This window comes from Doryrhamphus excisus, chromosome 2 (assembly GCF_030265055.1).
Source record: "Doryrhamphus excisus isolate RoL2022-K1 chromosome 2, RoL_Dexc_1.0, whole genome shotgun sequence".
In the NCBI taxonomy this organism is placed as follows: domain Eukaryota; kingdom Metazoa; phylum Chordata; class Actinopteri; order Syngnathiformes; family Syngnathidae; genus Doryrhamphus; species Doryrhamphus excisus.
This window is the reverse complement of record NC_080467.1, coordinates 17,118,772-17,133,615: the sequence shown is the minus strand read 5'-3', so window position 1 is coordinate 17,133,615 and position 14,844 is coordinate 17,118,772. Positions and strand designations below refer to the sequence as shown.

Sequence of the window (14,844 nt, the reverse complement as noted above, 5' to 3'; positions counted from 1 at the left end):
ACGCTACATCCAATTTGCTTCATGTTAATGAGTATTTGGTATTTATTTTAGCTGGGGTCATTTGCCTGGGGACCATTTGCAGCTGGATGGTTTTCTTTATCCTTTATTTAACATTCTAAAAATATAAGACCCGTGTTCAATTCCACCCACTGCCATCTCTGTGTGGAGTTTGCCTGTTCGCCTCATGCATGTGTGGGTTTTCTCCGGTTTTACTCCAAATTTTCCATAGGTATGAATGTGAGTGTGAATGGTTGTTTGTCTATATGTGCCCTGTGATTGGCTGGCGACCAGTCCAGTGTGTACCCCGCCTCTCGCCCGAAGACAGCTGGGATAGGCTCCAGCACCCCCGCGACCCCTGTGAGGATAAGCGGTAGAATTAATGAATGTTTTGTTATTATGAAAAAATGGGGGGGATGCAATTTTAGTAGCATGAAAGTTGACATTCATTCATTCATTCATTTTCTACCGCTTTTTCCTCACGAGGGTCGCGGGGGTGCTGGAGCCTATCCCAGCTGTCTTCGGGCAAGAGGCGGGGTACACCCTGGACTGGTCGCCAGCTAATCACAGGGCACATATAGACAAACAACCATTCACACTCACATTCATACCTATGGACAATTTGGAGTGGCCAATTAACCTAGCATGTTTTTGGAATGTGCGAGGAAACAGGAGTACCCGGAGAAAACCCACGCATGCACGGGGAGAACATGCAAACTCCACACAGAGATGGCCGAAGGTGGAATTGAACCCTAGTCTCCTAGCTGTGAGGTCTGCGCGCTAACCACACAACTGCCGTGCCGCCTGAAAGTTGACATATTAAATAATTTTTAAAGTTAAAAAAAACAAAATGACAAATGAAATTGTACAACGAGATTGGAGAGCTTCTCCTTTCAGTGCAGTAGTCAAGTTAAAAAAAAAGAATACAAAAGTAGAGTAAAAAAAGACAATTTAACAAGATATATATAATAATAATAATAATAATACATTTTATTTGTATAGCGCTTTTCAAGATACTCAAAGACACTTTACAAAAGAATGAAGTTGAATAGAGCAAGTAAACAGAATAAAAGACACACCAGAATACAACATTCATTGGTTAGTACACAGTTATACAAGCTATACAAGTTATACAGCATATACAAGCTATATACAAGATATCCAAAATATACGCATAGTATTGCACAGGAGCATATGCAGGAGCAGACATATTGCATATATTAATTTTAGTGCAATGATAAATGGGTCATAGTGCAAATAATGACTGGTGTATACAGATGAGTAGAGTCACATATGAGTGTATTGTAATGGGTTGTTAAATAAATAAATATGATTGAGGTAGTAACAGAGGCAGTGATGGAAATATTGCACATTTGCATTACGCTAATTTGTATACATTAATGTATACATGAATTTGTATACATAATGTATACATTTAGACTGCACAAAATCCATCAAAACAAAACATTTTGTTTTGTTGAAATAGATGAGTATTAAATAAAATAATCATCAACAAAAACAGTCATAAAATCTTTATTATTCTTCACATGGGTCAATTGTATTATTCAGTTTGCTGCTGAATTATGATGAGAGGCGGTCACGTTTTCCTCCATCATCTCTCAGATTTGATCATGTTTTATGTATGCACGCGCACGTGCATACATACACACACACATACACACACATATACACACTACATATGCACACACAAGTAGGGACAACCACATCCATTTACACGTGATCGGGTTTAAGCCCGTCATCCGTTACTGCCAGAACAACCGGAATGCAGTTTTGGTTTTCAGAATAAAATAAACCGATTTCATTCATTCACTGAGGAAAATGCGTCTTTTCCAGTTTATACGGTGACCTATATTCGTGTGTAACTAAAAATTGATTAGTTTTTAATGTGATCGTGAAGCTCTCTACTTCCCGTTAGACGGGCAGTGAGACAGGAAACAGGATTACATTTTTAATAAAATAAGATAAATGACGTAATCAAACAATAGGACTCAAATAATAACGACAGGATAAAGTTTTGTTATCGATTCGGTGTAGTAAATGTCCATCATTTTCCATTGTAGTTATGCATTTTCTCGCATATTCATTTCATTCGGTGTGGCACTGGTGTACGACTTATCAATGTGGCTTTAAAGGGAACAAAAAAAACATACTCTGAAATGAATCGACAACACACCCGGAAGTCATGCGCTGCTTAGGTCCAATTTACGAATGTCCATGAACGCATCGTCTTGAGAGCAGCTGACTGATCAGTCTGAATATCCACAGTGAGACATTTTGCGGAGAGATAATTTTATTGGTGTCATCTCTTCCCTCGATTAAGCCACTCATTTCAAGAAGACATCCTGGAAGCACTCGGAGAACCGCGGATATCAACGCGGCAAGGATGCTTTGTGACCCGCTGCAGGTGTGAAGAGATGGCGGGGGAGCCGCCGGTGGGCACCGGCCGAGTGGTGCTTGTCAAGAAGATCATCATGAAGGACGGATCCGTGGTGCGTAGACGAGTCGCCATTTTTATTTCATTTAACCAACACTGAAATCAAGCGAATTTGATTGTGTGGATTGAATACTGATATTATAATGACAATAGCTCCTTTCATCACGAACACACCAGGCCTTCTAAAAGTGTCGGGATTCGAGGAGTGGTGTTTAAATTGCGGTATTAAACTAGTAAATAAATGGGGGTGTGTTGTAAAAATAACGAAGAAACAAAGCTTTATGTATTTGTGTTTGTGTTCTAATGGATCCATGGTGAAGTGCTGAGGATGGAGCCATTATCTGTTACGTAACACTTCTGCCTCCAACACACAGACGCCGTCTGCTTGCTCTGTCAGCGTCCATTTTAACATCTTCGCTCAAATCAGCCCTACACAGGAAAATCTCTAAACACTCTTAAATCATTCAATTCATAACAATATGTCTCCCACACAAGCGTTTTGCCTTATTTATTAGTGGAGCCCATTTCATCATTTAACAGTGATGTTTTGGACCGGACTAATAACCGTATACAGTACAGGATGGTGTTTTCTTCAGGACTGCATTCTCTTTCTGGTGGTGGTCGTTGCCTACTTTCCATAATTAGGATGTGCAAGTCATTTTAAAGAAAAAGGTTGAATAAAGATATCTGCATTTAAAGACAAATAATGGTGTTTGTATCAACATTTCAGATTTCACTCATTGCGTGTCTATTTGCTCTATTCTATTCTATTCTATTCTATTCTATCTATTCTATTCTATTTTTACAATGTTTGGGGGTAAAAATGAGCCAGGGCTCTACATTAAAAACAAAAATGACTTGCCCATGGGGAATCCTTAAGGTGAGAACTACTTGCCCGAACTTGCCCCATGTAAAATGAAAAGACTGCCATAATGATATCATATATCAATATATGCTGATAATTCATCAGATAATAGTACTGACGCATTGTGGAGATGTATGTTAACATGGCATGCCATACTACTTTACACATCGTAGTCGTAGTAAGCAGTGATATTTATAAGTTGTGCACCACAATGAAATACTAATACTAATAAAATACTTGTTTTTATCAGTTTTTGTTGTTTTCCTTCAGAAGTTGTTGAAGAATTAGACGATGTTGGCAGGGACGCCATGATAGATGTTTTCGTAGTCAAACGATCGCTGATTGGTTGATCGCGAACAAGAACGGGTGTGGGTACAACGCCGACTGTGGACCACCGTAATTCCGGTGGACCACTGGAATTACACAGTCCGTGTTTTACCAACACCCAACAAGAACCGCTTTTAAAAAAACTCTTGGCAGTATGGCATGCCAAAGTGCACTTGCCCGATGGGAATATCACTGATTGGATTTACTTGCCCCAATTTTGTTTTAACTTGCCCCGGGCCATCGGTACATCGTTATTGTCGAGCCCTGTGAGCTGTGGTCGGCAAATGGCTTTTTTGCCGCACTTTGGACACCCCTGTTTTATATATACTGAAGGACTTTGTTGTGGCCATGGGTCATTGTCCCATAGTAAAGTACATGTGCTGTACGTGTGCACGGTATGGTCGTATACCATGTTTTTTTTTGGGGGGGGGGGGGGGGGTGTTCATGTTCACAATGATATTTTGGTAGTTTTTGCGTCAGACTGATCATGTTTGTGATTTGAAGAAACATGTTTGTTCTTTCATTGCTGAACAACATTTATCTTTCACAATTGCTCAACTGAGCATGTATCCATATTTTTTTTTTGCGGGAAAGAAGGTCAGGCTCAGGCTTTTTTTTTTTTTTACTTTAAGCTCTGTAATGTTAATAGTCAATAGTCATTCCCTTTTGAGACATGCCTCCAAACTCCAGTGATTTTAAGGAGTGGTCCATGAAGGGAGACCTGTGTGATATCGGCAGTTCTTTACTAAAATCAGCCACAACAAAAGTCATTTAGTATATTTCAGCGGGAAGGCTAAGTGCCAAACGACATGTCTCCATGCTCTGTTTTCTTGGCACTATCGCCACGATGCACGAAACACTTCCTGCATCTGTGAATATTCCCATTCATCCAGGTATTCTCATTCCATTGCAACAACGTTTTGCTTCATGCTCAGACACTAGGTAGGACACACCCCAGTCACAGTAGATAGGACAGCACTAGTCAACTGCAAACACTTGCACATGTGAGCCACCACAAATAAACATGAATGGTAAACACTGTAGTAATATACAGTACATGATCAAGGTAGCACATTTTAGCAGGGGAAAATTGCTGTCTGGATTCACACGAACATACCATCTGATTTCCCAATGACAATGAATGATGTTCAGTTTCACAAAAAGAAAACATTGTCATTTGTCCTTGGCTTGCCTTGCCGGCCACGGTGATTGGGCTACACCACCCTGGTTTACTCCAACATCACCGGCAATCACATGAACTAAATGCATGAATGTACTGTCTACTTGGCAGGTGTGTCAAGTTTTTTACATTTTCAATGGTTGTATTCATTTTTATCAAGACATGTCTGGGACTTCCCAGAAAGAACAATGGATGTGTTTTTCAAGTAAAAAGAATTGGCACTATCTCTTAATTTTCACATTATAACTGAGTGGGTTTGATCCTCAGCCCCCTTGTGACCACGTAATAGTGACCTTGGGTGAGACACTGAAGCCCCAGTTATTATTTCTGCAAAATTGGCCAATAAAAATGGAATCTACTGTGAGATGCGGAAAATTAACAAATTGAGAATGAAATGCTTTCATCAAGAGGAAAAGGAAGGTTTGTGTTTGGGGGGGGCAGGGGTTCTGCGGCCGGACCACAGAATTTGCGTGACTGGAAGCTCAGTTTAGCAGAGCACGTTAGTGCGGCGGTGTGTCTGTAATTTATTGCATGTTAGACCCTTAAAGTCCTTAAAGCTCTTTCAGTGGAACCCGCAACACTAGTAGGGATAATTCCAAAGACCTTTCAGAAAATGTGCACTGCTAAGTGTGAAGCTACAAAGTAGACGGGGATTTATAATGGCATTGTTGTCATTGAAATGACATTGTATTTTGAGTTTTGTCTTTGTATTTGTGTGTCAGCTCCAGCAGGGTATAGGCCGACCGAGTGTGTACCATGCAGTGGTGGTAATCTTCCTGGAGTTCTTTGCCTGGGGTTTGCTGACCACACCTATGCTCACAGTGAGTAACAATGTTGCCTCTTCGAAGGACACTAAGGGTTAGTTACCATGATAACAATTCTGGGTTTGTCTTAGCATGTCAGTATACAACCCCTGGCAAAAGTGATGGAATCACCATTGTTTCAGGATGTTTATTCAGTTGTTTAATGTTGTAGAAAAAAAGCAGATCCCAGGCGTGATGCAAAATTAAACTCATGTCAAACGGCAACCTAGTAGCTTTAAGAAACAATAAAAGAAATAAAGAAAAATGTGGTAGTGAATAACAGTTTTTGTTTTTTTTTAGACCAAAAGGTCTTCATTTGGTTAAGAAAACGTTGACTCCCATTGCACCAAAACCCTTGAAACTGCCCCAAAAATTAGAATTTGGCATAATACCCTGCAATGTTAAAGTAGCCTAAATACAAACTAAAGGCATACATTGAAAAACTCTTCTACACTAGTTACTATGTGCCAGTAGTGTTACATTGATGAAACAATAGCCACTGCAACTGTCCAACAACCAGAACAACAAAGGGACTATAGGGGTGTTATTTTATGTCTAAAGGGCTCCAATAATGTTAAAAAATTGTATTTAGAAGGTTATTAACAGCTTTTCTATGCTCTAGCCTTGAGAATATTCCATTTAATATTGAAGCATACTTTATTGCAGGTTTATATTATTTCACAACGGCACAAAAATAATAGTAAAATAATAATAACATGGGATACCGAAGCAGCCGCAGAGTCCTCAATGTCACTCAGATATTCGCAAGGGATTACTAGATTTACTGCACATTTACCAACTATCAACTTGGAGGCGGAAAAAAGGCCTCCAACAGGGCAGCTATTTTGTCATGGTGAAGTGCTTAGGATTTCAAAAACCGACAATGCCAAGGCGTATTTATATTTACCAGCAGCCAATGTACATGTACAATGTCCCAGCCTCTGGGAGCGCCAACAATTCTGCCACTTTGTGCTGAGTCATGAGAAGGCAGAGGACAGCTGACAACTAATGTAGCGTCAGAAAAGAAATGGGCGGGGAATGGTGTCAAGTGAGATGCCTGTCCTAAGAGTGGGAGAACGTGTGCTTATAGACCGGCGAGTCATCCCTATAGCACAAATGAGTCATTTCCCAAAGAGTCATTCCCATCCCAGAAAAATGTCCTCATCGTATTCGTCAGACCCCCCATAAAGTGTGAGGTTTAACCTTTTAAATTGAATCTTTCCCACTGTACATACAACAGACACAAAGGATTGTCGGAATGACAAGGGGAAGCTTCCATATTATGTTTATAGAGGGGTAGCAGTGGGTGTGTGCACTTTCTGATTGCTAAATCAGGCACCATCATTTACGATAATTGGTGTCTTGGCCTTGTACATGCATTTGTAACCCATTTTGTGACGATGTGACGCTTAGCTCATATTGCAATGTGAGTCTGTTAGTTCTGAAGATAAAACATAGATATACAGTATGTAGTCATTATGAAAAAGATAAAACTATGATGACCTTAGTATAACCTTTCATTGTTTTTGACTGCAGGTGCTCCATGAAACATTCCCCCAGCATACTTTCCTGATGAATGGACTCATTCAAGGCGTGAAGGTAATCATTTTTCATTAGTTTGGGGTCATGAACCACAAAGCAATGAAAGACAATGACATTTTTTTCCCATCATTCACAATCCTTATGTAAAACATTTCTTTCCCTTTTCTGTGCATTACGTGCAACACGTGAAAACAAGTTAATTTCAGCTAGCTCACAATGCTGTCATTGGGATACACCTATTTCGACTATGAATCCCTCTAAAAAAAACCTCTAACAATGTTGCATGGTTTGATATACACGCTGTGATCATGCATTAATACACTGATGATAACATGTAATTGTTGCCTTATCTTGCCGTATTTTGATGATTCAAAACACTACCGAAACTTCTTTCCTCGGTTCGTTGATGCTAACTAGCACGACACCTCACTAACTGCTCACCTCAGCGCCATTCACAGACAGAAGAGTGGATATGCAATGTTTTATTGTTTATAGTTCATATTGTGGTTGCAGCCGGACTACCCAGCATGACTTGCGGGCATTTGGAAATAACAGTTTTAAGTATGTTATGTTTAGCGCTTAGCAGTTATTTAGAAACCACTTAGTGGCAGCAGTTGATATATGTGAAGTGTTAACTGGCTGTGGATACTGTATGGTGTTTTTGCTTCGTTGCACCGTGAGCAAGTATGTCATTCTGTTTGATCTATACCTATATGAAGACAGCCCCTGCGCAAAATATTTTAACCCAATGCGCCCTGCAAGTCACAACAGGTATGGTATTAAGGAACAGTACAAACAGCCATGACTGTAGCTATAGCAGTATAGCAGTAATTGTGATATTATTACAAGCAATTGGGGTGTATCTACTGGACCTTTGCTGACTATTTATTCCTACTGGGACTTACATACATAGATAGCATATGAATCCGAACCGATAGTGTCGAACAGAGGACAGTTTGTAATGTTTAAAGCAAGATAAAGCAAGATAAAGTTACTAGACTGTAGACATCTTGTGGTTGCAGCTTTAAACAATACAAGCATACTTGAACATTTTAGATAGGACTGTTTAAGGCATGATGATGACTTGTATGTTGGAGGTCTTAGAACTAATGGTTTACATTGCAGTTCCACGTTTTTTTCTCCTGTCACTGACTCCACCTCTTCCTGTCAAGGGTCTTCTGTCGTTCATGTCTGCTCCTCTGATTGGTGCATTGTCGGATGTGTGGGGGAGACGGTCTTTCCTATTGGTCACGGTCTTCTTCACCTGTGCCCCTATCCCCCTCATGAGACTCAGCCCCTGGTAGGTCCCTTTTTTTAACCTGTAGCTTAATCATGCAGTTGATTTTGTTTATTCAACCGGTGCAATTATAATGAAACTCATCTCCTTCAACAACACATAATGTTTGTAATTTGCACAAGAGCACCAAACAAGGGACATTGAGAGGTGGAAGAAAGTTTTATTCTCCATGTAAATTGGTGCAAGTTTTCCACATGGTCTTCAAATTTTGATCAGGAGTGTACGTATATGCAAATTTCCCCACTGAGGGACGAATAAAGGCAAATCTTATCTTATCTTATATGAAAATGACAGATATGAGAGAGTTGAGGAGAGTTGTAATCTTCCTTAACTTACAGGTGGTACTTTGCCATGATCTCCATGTCTGGAGCGTTCTCCGTCACCTTCTCGGTCATCTTTGCGTACGTTGCAGATGTGACAGATGAACGAGAGAGGAGCACAGCTTACGGTCTGGTCAGTATTGCAATTTGGTATGAATAGGCATTACCAGGAATGTGATGATACTATCCATCCATCCATCCATATCTATCCTTTTGTCACCGCACAAGCTGTGCTCTGTCAGTTGTTGGCTTCTTTTTGCTCATGCACTATCCTATTATCCGAACCCTTCAGGTGTCTGCTACATTTGCTGCTAGCCTGGTGACCAGCCCAGCAATCGGGGCGTACTTGTCAGCCTGGTATGGAGACAACCTGGTGGTCCTGGTGGCCACATTGATCGCCCTCGCTGACATCTGCTTCATCCTGTTGGCCGTGCCCGAGTCTTTGCCAGACAAGATGAGGCTCAATACTTGGGGAGCACCGATATCCTGGGAGCAAGCTGATCCCTTTGCTGTAAGTAACCCACAATCCTACTTGATGCTCTTTCATTGAGAAATTAGGGAAAATGTGGACAAATGTTATTTGGAACAGTGGGATGTGGATCCACCTTTTTTAAATTCATCGAAAGTAAAAACTTAAATCCATTATCCTGTGTCCCCACCCCCTTTTTTCAGTCTCTGAGGAAGGTGGGCCAGGACACCACAGTTTTACTCATCTGTATCACCGTGTTCCTCTCTTACTTGCCAGAGGCTGGACAGTACTCCAGCTTCTTCCTCTACCTGAGGCAGGTAAGACGGTCCACTTCTCTACCACTACAGTGAGGTGAATTAAGACATGGGTAGAAGAAACCATGTGTTCTTCCTACCACACAAATCCTCTTTGCAACCTTTCGCCACTCGATTTCTCCTCAACGACAAGAACCTTGACCATCACAATTAGTACATTTCTAATACTTCCATACCCATTTACTGTACAACTACAGACTATATTTTTCACTGTTTAAGCCTTGGCAGTATTTTACAAGAATGCTGGATAATATATCATTTTGTGTTTTGCCACAGGTTATAAATTTCTCCTCTACAACCATTGCTGTGTTTATTGGGGTTGTGGGCATTCTATCCATTGTAGCACAGGTAAGACAGACAGATACTCTATGTGCATTAACAGCTCATAAAAGTATTTTTTTTGCAGTTGAATTATGTAGAATAAGTGCACAAATTTTAAACTTCTTTTCCTCCCCCCTCTCAGACCCTTCTACTCACATTGCTGATGAGGACTCTGGGTAATAAAAACACTGTTCTCTTGGGTTTGGGCTTCCAGATCCTTCAGTTGGCCTGGTACGGCTTTGGATCAGAGCCATGGTGAGAACTTTAAAATATGAGTAAAATGATGATGTTTCAACGTTACTTCCTCTTTCTTCTCCAGTCTCCAACAGGATTGTTTTTGTATTGGTGAAATATGTAAACAAAAAAGTGTCATTCAGTTATTTTGCATGGAAGAAATAACACAATTAGCATGTATTTTGGTGTCATGAGCAGTGTGTGTGTTTTTGTGTGTTTCCACCCTTACCCACACATGTATTTGTGTGTTTCCAGGATGATGTGGGCAGCTGGTGCTGTGGCAGCCATGTCCTCCATCACCTTCCCCGCAGTCTCAGCTCTGGTGTCACAGTCTGCAGATCCCGATAAACAAGGTGACAAAGAAAAGCGATTCTCTTTTCCGCCATGTTCTCATCTTCCACACATCAATAGGTCAACGTGTCACGATTGATCTTGCTGATGGGACTTTTATTGTTCTTGAGAGTCTTAGTGTTGCATGCAAGGATCTATTCTCAGCATCATGATCACCTCGCTTGTTGATCTGATCAGTTGACCTGAGGACCTGCCCCCACCCCTCACAGGTGTAGTCCAGGGGATGATCACTGGGATCAGAGGCTTGTGTAACGGTCTGGGTCCAGCTTTGTATGGATTCATCTTCTTCCTCTTCAATGTGGAGCTCAACAGCATGGACCCCATCCAGGGAGATTTTGACCCCCTGCCTCTGCACAGTCCCACTGAGGTAGAAAGAAAATATATACATATTATACATATTATTATAAACACATTATAATGGGAATGTAGCTGGTTGCTATAGCTATCTATTGCAAATGCGCTGAGAAACACAACTCAGTGTTGCCAACTTAGTGACTTTTCTCACTTTTTGTCTCACGCAGCAGCCATGAAAATGACAAAGACATGCATCATGGACACTTATCCAACTTAGACAATGATACTTTGTTTTTTTAGTCATAACATTTCTGCTTTGTCTCGTTACAGTCCACCTTTATTTGCATTTTTATGTTGTTTATAGTTTTAAATGTTATTGTTGATTTACCTTAACATACCTCAGGCCAATGGAAAACGAGCCCGGGCAATAAAATGGCTCTGAGGCCACACTTTGGACAACCCTACAATAGTTAGCTAGAGGTTTGGCCAAATTTTGACCAATACCACATATTGGATCAGGTTTTTGGTTACAATAAAAACCCTGTGCCGCACTTTGGACACCGCTGGTCTTGGGCCTAACTGATTCCTCAATCATCAAGAAATCATCAGTTGCCATCCTAATAATAACTTCTCTTGTTTCTATAAGCAATCTCTCATCCCCGGCCCGCCTTTCCTTTTGGGAGCTTGCACCGTGGTTGTCGCCTTCCTGGTTGCGCTCTTCATACCGGAGAAACCGCCCTCTGCTGCCGCGTCCTCTCCGCTCCCTCTTAGCGATAAGCCCCGTCCAGGCAGCAAAGAGTCGCTGTCCTCTCTGGCAGGCATCCACATCAACACACCTCTCCCGGGCAGCGACGAAGAATCTCCTCCCGCCACAAGCGAGGAGGACTTTGAGCCTCTGCTGCAGGACAGTATCGTTTGATGGACCACAGCGTGCGGAACTAACATTGTGATTAACATTTTGTTCAAAAGGGAGGAGAGCACATTTTATTTGCGGTGTAATGAGCTGTTGATTGTCTTGTTGTTATGATTGACAGCAGGAAGCGCCAATAGCGTTGTTGCTTTGCCGGAGGGCATGGCATTTTACTGGACGGACCAGTTTAATGCGGCAGCTGCAAAGTGCTCCCAATGTGAAGCCATTGCTTAACTGGATCAAGGCAGCGATTTGATTTGACCGAACGAAAGCCAGCTTTTCATACACGTTCAAGAAGGCAAAACAAAGTTTGAAAAGTCATGTTGTCAAAAGAAGATTCATTCAACCACACTCCTAAATGTCCAAATACTTATGTAACCAACATAATAGTATGCTGTTCAAAGAAAGTGGATGACTGCTTTTCCTGAAATTGTTCATATTCAAATACAGTTGGTCCTTGGGTTAGGCGATGCAAGTTGAGTTTTGGCCCAATTTGGACCTTATTATATTGTCAATTAACAGTCATAGAAAGATTAATCGAGATCAATTAGACTAATACAGAGACAACAACTCTCTTTGTAACAGCGTCTCTGATGATGTTCATTTTCACTCCCACGGTGATGGCTTTCCTTTTCTTTGGTCGCTTGGGACATAAAATGAAGTGTAAAAAGTTCACCAACAAGCGATGTTTATCCGCCCAGAAGGAGGCACACATGGCGTGTAAACCGAGGACCACATGTACTATAATAACACTATAATGTCACAGATGTATGCTACCAACTTGTGAATGTACTCCCAGTATTTTCTCACCAAAGTCATTCCAACACATAAAAATGTCCGTAAATCTGGTTTGAACGTCCTCCTAAATGCCATGTTTGGACCATTTGCTCCTTGAGGAGGAAATATGGAACACTTGGACTGTAGTGACCAGTTACAGTGTACATAATGACTTGCTTTAAGACCTTCAAATGGAACTGAACACGAGCCATGGGTCTGGTCTTCTTGCTTGGAGTTGGGATTAGACTCCGTAACACTGAAAGGTTATAACCATCGTAGAGACCTTTTAATGGTGTTTAACTGACAACCCAAAATATGTTCTCATCACCTTCTATTTTGAAATCATCAAAATCAAATAGTTTATCTCTCCCAGGAATGATGATTGTATTTAGGAGGAAATTGTCCAAACCCATAACATAATTCCGATGAAAGTGTTATTTGATTGTGACCCACGGCACTGAAAGGGTCTCAATGCTGTAAATGTTGTACATAGATTCAATGTTTGTCATGAAACCAAATGTACATGGGATTGACTTTAAATGTATGTTTTTTCTGAATGTGTTAAGAAAAAAACAAGTTGTTGGTTAGTAGAAATTAAAAGAGAACACACCTGACCCCAAGCCTCATGAGTCATTTCCACCTTCTTTATTTCCATTAGTTCAACCAGTTTCTCATTGTTTTTGTACTCAGACCATAGAAAACCTGTTTATGACTTCATAAATACAGGTTTTACCATTTGTAGGTATGAAGCAACATCCGTGTGGTCACCTTTACTCTCCTATTCTTTGTTTACACCACACTGTCAAACTGCAGGGACACAAGACGCATAAACTTAATAAAGGGTTTCAAATGGAGTCAACTTACCACTTCCACACAGAATGGGAGAAGCTATTTTCACTCTAACATGTCATCCCATAGCATAGCATTACTGACACCTAGTGACCAGAGTACTATATGAGACTCAACCATAAAACAGCAATCATTCATTCTTGAAAAACTGCAATAGAGTGAGGGAGCGGTCTTCAAACCGTGATGTTCCTATAGGTTATTTGGTTCAGTTCAAATTGCGTTTGTACTACTAAGCACACAAAAGTGTAAAGTTGTGTTCTTTTCAAGGAATACATTTACCATGAGCGCCCATGTAACATATCCATTAGCGCAATCCCGCATTTTGTGGCTTCACTCTACTACAGTTTTTCAAAATACATTAATAAACCCTGTTGTTTTATGGTTGGATATGGCTGATTATTAGTCCCAAATAATATACATACTCACTCAAAATATCCTCATTTATTGCCTAAATTAAGCATTATCAAGCATAAAAATTGTGGTTATGTTGTGATATGTGTATGTATTCTATACTGGTCGCTAGGTGTCAGTAATATTACTGTAATGTTCAGTGACACACAAGCACCAGACCTGATTACCAAAATAACAGGCTGTTATTATAGGTTTTTATTGTAGGTGTTCTCACAACGGCCACAATAATCCCTTCCACGGGCTACACTGTTGCAGCCGTAACCCATAGCATTACTATAGGGGTGTTATTTCATGTCTAGAGGGCTCTAATAATGTAAAAAAAAGTGTGCTCTATTTTCCAAGTACAAAAGGATTCCATTTTTTAAAGGTAACTACGATAAATTAGGATTACTATACAGGATGACAAAAAAACACGAGCATCTTTACAGGTGACTTTGGTTTGACCTTGTCTCAGCTTTTGAATGCACGTGTCTGGCTGCTCAGTGTTCTTACTCTTCCAAGCTGCTGCATGGCAACATGAATTTGCAACAGGTTTGTTATCCATGAATGGAGCAATAAATGCCTTGCTTCAGTTAGGATGGCTATTTATACAATCCTCTTCACCGTGATGTGTTTACATGTTGGCACCGAATGATAACGGGTTATTTTGGCTTCAAAGTACATCGAGGTATCATCGTGTGAATGAGTCAGTTTCATATGGAAATGATACTTCCGGCCGCTAGATGGCGATATTTGTTTACATGTACTGGGTTCATAGCAACTGCTGTATATTCTACTTCCCTTCTTCCCTGGTAATTACAAATACCGTTAGTGTCATTTTCAGGATAAGGAAGCAGGGAAAAATTAAAGGCACTTGGAAGTGCCAACAACAAACCTAAAAAAGTGAAATGGAAGACGCCGGAATCCAAAGTACTTGTTATCACAGACATCAAGGAACTGGACGAGTACTGATGATGACGTCATCTCAACTACAAGGAAATAAAAGACAACTGGTGCATCTTGTGACTAGAACAATTAAGCAACCCATTTCATTCATTCATCATCACAAATAAGTTATTGCATAATTTACACTAGAGTTGTAACAATTCATTGATTAATCAATTAGATTAATCGCTTTTTTTATTTAAA

At 40.5% G+C, this 14,844-nt stretch overlaps 1 protein-coding gene across 1 annotated transcript; it reads left to right on the top strand.

The window, feature by feature from the left end:
* Positions 1-2,175: 2,175 nt before the first annotated feature.
* On the top strand, positions 2,176-13,070 carry LOC131116951 (hippocampus abundant transcript 1 protein-like). Its single transcript, XM_058064511.1, has 12 exons — positions 2,176-2,507; positions 5,547-5,645; positions 7,164-7,226; positions 8,342-8,469; positions 8,805-8,919; positions 9,079-9,297; positions 9,459-9,572; positions 9,846-9,917; positions 10,033-10,145; positions 10,380-10,477; positions 10,685-10,842; positions 11,416-13,070. Exons 1-12 carry the CDS (start codon positions 2,433-2,435, stop codon positions 11,686-11,688), a joined length of 1,527 nt encoding a protein of 508 aa, XP_057920494.1. The 5' UTR covers positions 2,176-2,432; the 3' UTR covers positions 11,689-13,070.
* The last annotated feature ends 1,774 nt before the right edge of the window (positions 13,071-14,844 follow it).